This window comes from Sceloporus undulatus, chromosome 4 (genome assembly GCF_019175285.1).
Source record: "Sceloporus undulatus isolate JIND9_A2432 ecotype Alabama chromosome 4, SceUnd_v1.1, whole genome shotgun sequence".
NCBI lineage: Eukaryota > Metazoa > Chordata > Lepidosauria > Squamata > Phrynosomatidae > Sceloporus > Sceloporus undulatus.
Window position 1 is genome coordinate 1,455,474 of NC_056525.1, and position 5,156 is coordinate 1,460,629.

General features: G+C 46.4%; 1 protein-coding gene across 1 annotated transcript; it reads right to left on the reverse strand.

Moving 5' to 3' along the window:
* Positions 1–719: 719 nt before the first annotated feature.
* Positions 720–4,730, reverse strand: LOC121928418 (protease inhibitor 1-like). Its single transcript, XM_042463084.1, has 3 exons — positions 4,594–4,730; positions 2,272–2,433; positions 720–860 (listed from the first exon to the last, which is right to left on the reverse strand). Exons 1-3 carry the CDS (start codon positions 4,670–4,672, stop codon positions 721–723), a joined length of 381 nt encoding a protein of 126 aa, XP_042319018.1. The 5' UTR covers positions 4,673–4,730; the 3' UTR covers position 720.
* Positions 4,731–5,156: the final 426 nt, after the last annotated feature.

The following is a 5,156-nucleotide window of genomic DNA, read 5'->3' on the forward strand; positions in this document are numbered from 1 at the left end:
TTTTTTATCCTAGCCAGTTCGGTCTCTTTGACTCTGCTTGTCCTCTGGCAGGCCACAGGCCTTCGGGTTTGTGGATTTGGGGTTCACCCGCTACAGTCTCACATCCCAGCATCTCCTAGTGACAGCAGCCCTGGGCTAAACCTGGCATTGTTCATCTGGGTTTAACAGTTTCAAAACACAGATACACTCATCCCTCCACATTTGCTGGGTTAGGGCACAGGGCCCCTGTGAATGTGGGGAAATCGCAAATAACAAAAACACAATGTTTTTACCTGAGAGAACACCTCTCTAGGAATCTCTAGGTCCTCCAGGACAACTCTGTGGTCAACATCTGCCAGACATAGACCATAGAATTGCATTGGAGGAGCTACAAATGCCTAGTGGGGTTTTCTCTCTAGGAATCTCTCGGTCTTTCACTGCGACATTTGGTTAAAGCTTACCATAGATTTGTGCTGGAGGACCTAGATATTCCCAGAGAGGACATATTAATCAAATCTGTGAATGATCAAATACGCAAAAGTCAAAGCCGCAAATGTGGAGGGATGCGTGTAGCTAGATAGGTAGATAGATAGTCCTTCCTTTTAGCAATGAGAGGAGAGAATGGCCTCCAGCCATTTTGAGAGAGAGAATCCAAAACCATTGCTAAACAATACAATTCTTGCCTGCCTTTGGATGCACATAGATATACATACAGAGCCCAGGACAAATGGCCTTCTCACCTTAGCGAGGTTTCATGCATTTTACCATGCATCCGTAAGAGCAGCACTTCTCTTTCCCAGTACAGTCCCAGTCACTCCGACACGAAGCTAGGCAGATGGTGATGGTATGCGGAGGTGCTTTGGGGCAGATGCCAGGCTTCTCTGCAACAGAAAAGAGGACTCTGAGATTGCTTTTCAAAATGGTCCTCTTAGCTGGTTACAAGTCTTTGGACCAGCGGAGGTTTCTGACTACTCTACAAAGGCAGCCCCAAGTAGAGCACATTGCAGTAGTCCAAAGGCATGTGTCACCACTATGGCCATGTCTAATGTCCCAAGAAACACAGACAGTTAGTGCATAAGCTTCAAGTGTGCAAATGTACCCGTGGCCACCACAAAAACCTGAACCTCCAGGTTTAATGGGTCCAAGAGCAAATCAAGGCTGGGCAGTTCATAAAAGCCAAAACTCGATGCTGTCGTAATTTGGATACGTCATGAGAGGAGACGACTCGCTGCAAAAGAGGACAGCGCTTGGTAAAGTTTGAGACAACACGAAAAGAAGAAGGTTGAGTTACAGTTTGACTAAATCTGCGTCTGGAAGCCATGAACAGGCTCTTCTGGGGGTTTCTCAAGGGGGGTTCCAAAAGCCAAAGATGATCTGATGGCACACAACAGCAACCACATCTTTGCCTAAGATCTGCCAAGAACTGCTGTCTGCATTTTCCACGCAGACTAATGTGCACAGAAACCTTATGCTTACTTTTCCCCCTGCGCACAGATATTTCTATCCGAGCATGTTGTTTTCTGCACAAAATAACCATGTATAAATTTTGGGTAAAATCATAGAATCCTAGGAATTTATCACAGGAAGGAGATCAGGAGTTTATCCCATGAATATTAAAGAGAGATTAAAGTGCATTTAAAGCATCCTGCAAATAAAGCAAAAATGGCAGGTAATCACAGGCAATCAGGGAGATAAAGTGATATCGGAAATGCGATGTTGCTTAAATCCTGAAAGCAAAAAACATGTGCGTTAATGCTTCTTTCTAGTTTATCACATGAAGGCTAGCAGGAGTTTATCTTGTGAATATCCTGGGAAATCGCACACGACATCGCACAAAAACCCGCCATTAAAGTGGTCACAAAGAAAGAGTAATGCGTATCATTTTACTTCCAGGATTTCAATGACAGCGCATTTCCACTATCGCTTTATTTGCGCAATTGCGTGTGATAATCATTTGTGCAATTACGTGCCATTTCCGCTTCATTGGCGGGATGCTTTAAATGCACTTTAATCTCCCTTTAATGTTGAAATGAGCCCCAGTGTGATAAACTCCATAGAGCTGGAAGGGAAAACGGGGCCATCCATTCCAGCCCCCCTCCAACCTCCATCAGAAGATGATTTTGAGCATTTATCCTTTAAAAACAACACTTCCATCCCTATATAAAGGTCCTTCCCATGTCCCACTGACTAGAAGGGACTTCATAATCCCAGCTGATTTTTCCTTTTCCATCTCGGACCTGGCAGGGAGACCAGAGGCCGCGCAGGTGGTGTTTCACCTGGCTTCCTATTTACCTGCGCAGGTGCGGCGACACTGCTCCAGAGTCTTGAAATTGTTCTTGTTGCCCCTGCAGCCTCCGTAAATGAACTTCTCACACTTCTTGGAAGCCGCATTGTAGAAATAACGGGGAAGGTAAGTCTTGCACGGACCGGGTTTTGCAGGAAGTTTGCAGAAGTCTGCGGGAAGAAAAGAGTTCCACTTCTGTTGGTCAATGTTTTGGCTCTTACGTCAGCGGAGGCTGCGAATCCACTCTGGATTTTAGTCTGAACACTATAGGAGTTGTCAAATATATTAAACCCTATCTCCACAACAGCTTTACTGTCTTGGAAAGTTCTTTGGATGAAGTGGATTCATCACCCCACCAGCCCATCCCCATATGGCATGAAATCTTCTGAAAAGGAATCCTAGAGTTGGAAGAGACCCCAAGGGCCCTGATCCAGTCCAACCCCATTCTGCCAAGCAGGAACTCTCAACCAAAGCACCCCCATTGACAGATGGCCATCCAGCCTTTGCCTAAAGACCTCCAAGGAGGGGGACTCCACCATTCTCCTGTAGCTTACATCCACTGTTCCGGGTCCTATTCTCTGGAGCATCAGAAAACAAGCTTGCTCCCTCCTCACTGTGACATCCATTCAAATACTTAATCAGGACTATCCTATCACCTCTTAACCCTCAATTCTCCAGGCTAAACATCCCCAGATCCCTAAGGTGTTCCTTATAGGGCTTCATGGTTTCCAGACCCTTCACCATTTTGGTGACCCTCCTTTGGACACATGGTTCCAGCTTCTCAACATCCTTTTTGAATTGAGGTGCCCTGAACTGGACACAATATTCCAGGTGAGGCCTGACCAAAGCCGAATAGAGTGCCACCATTACTTCCCTTGATCTAGACACTATACGTCTGTTTAAAAGTTTAAAGCTGTGGACTGAATTGAGAGAGACCCTGTTCTGCAGAGGTAAAAATATGGCACAAGAGTAGTGCCCTTTCGGTGGGGCTGCCCCTGTTTCTCTAGTCTGAAATCTGCAGCCAGGCTATGATTTTGAGCAAGGTCCCAATCCACACAGCCAGGGACTCAGTGCTGAAGAAATCCCACCTTTTGTCCCACGGAGCACTGAACCCATTTCAAGGCAATGTTGCTCACCTCGATAATCCCATAACCTGCAACAAGATGAGCTGCAAGATCTGCTAACCTCAGACAGGAGATGTGAGCCGAGAGTGTTTGGGGATATTCTTTGGGCTCATTCCAATTCACCTTTGGTCTGTGTCAGTGAATAGATTCCAAAAGGTCCATCGTTCCCACTATGAAAGCGGATCTTTTCAGTATCCCCTTGGAATCGCTTGTTTTTTGGCACGATTGTTGTCCCCACCAGTTTGCGCCGCTTCAAAATGCATGTCAATCATCTGCGCATCACCAGTGATGTAAGCGGCAGCCTGGCTTGGGAACTCTCTCTCTCTCTGATTGCAAGTAGTTGCAAAATCAGTGAATCGAATCTTCTTTCAGTTAAAATAAATAAAGAAACCATGCATCCATAGGTCATACCAGAAGCACAAAGGCAGCGCTGACGTTTGTGTGTGTGTGTGTGTGATGGTGAGTCTACCAAAAACTGAGGAGGGATGGTAAATACCCCTCTGCCATTAGTCCCTTCCTTCCAGAGTGATGTGATTCAGAGCCATTGTTCCCACTTGTTGAACACGCTTCAGAATCGATTCTTTCCAAAAGAACCACCAAAGAACTAGAGTCAGGAAAGAGCGAGAGGGAGGGGTTGCATTTGCCTTGTGTTATTGTGCTTGAAATCGATCACAGCAGGATCAGAACTGGTTTCAAATGGGAATGACGGTCATATAATCTGATCAGCAATTTTAGTTAAATCATAGTGGGAACATGGTCCTATGAGCCAAAGGCAAGAGGCAGAGGCAGGAGACAGAGCAAAGTCTTCTAAGCACAGCAAGGCTAGCAAGACAAGGCAAAATGCAACCAGAGCAGATTCAGGCAGCACAGAAGACTCTGGAGTTCACTGCATTGCTAAAACCCCAACTTATCCCTGCTGCGTTGATGTCTCCTTCGGGATAAAGTCAGGAATTATCATACTCAAATTGCCACTAATGCCCAGCTAACGTCTGGCTAGAAGGGAAGCTCCCATCTTTGCAAATTGACCAACTGAGCGTGGCTTCTAGCTGGACGTTATCCATGCATCGGTGGCATTTTGAGTATGATAATACCCAACTGGTTTACCCAACGGTCATACAACCCAATCAGAGATTTGCTTTAAACCCTAGTGGGAACGCGGCCCTAACCTTCCTAACTGAGGGGGGAATTGAAGAGGTCTCTTCTTACCTGGCTGACCAGCAATGAGGATCATCTCAGCGCAGAAAGAGAGGAGTCCCAGGAGGAGGACAAAACCCACAGACTTCATGATGCAGAAGGTCTGGGACTGCAATGCCAACCCAGCTCAGCTCTTGCTTTAAATACCTGCAAACAGGTTTCAAAAGTGGCAGGTTAAGGAAGCCGTTGGACGTGGTGTGGACAGATTGGAAACCCTTTGGCAATATCTTTGCAAAGAGTGATTACACAACAAAACCCATCAGAGGCAATTGCTTCCTCAAAGTGTCCTAAAACTCAGCAAGGAGGAAACAGGACCAACCTCCCCTTTTCCTCCTGGCATTTGCATGAGCAAGAAAGAATCCCAGAATCCCCTTCCTTGAAGGACTCTTTGCTTTTCAGACTGTGGGTCAGGCCCCAAGTGGACGGAAGGGTGCAAAGGATCCTGGGACATGATCCCGGTGGAAGGGGTGCCTTTCCTTCCTCACCTGGCAAGAAACGAATGGGGCTCAGATTGCCTCCTCCAAGCAGGAGTAACCCTCAGTGGGTTGCATTCAGTCTATAAAAATGGCTTTATT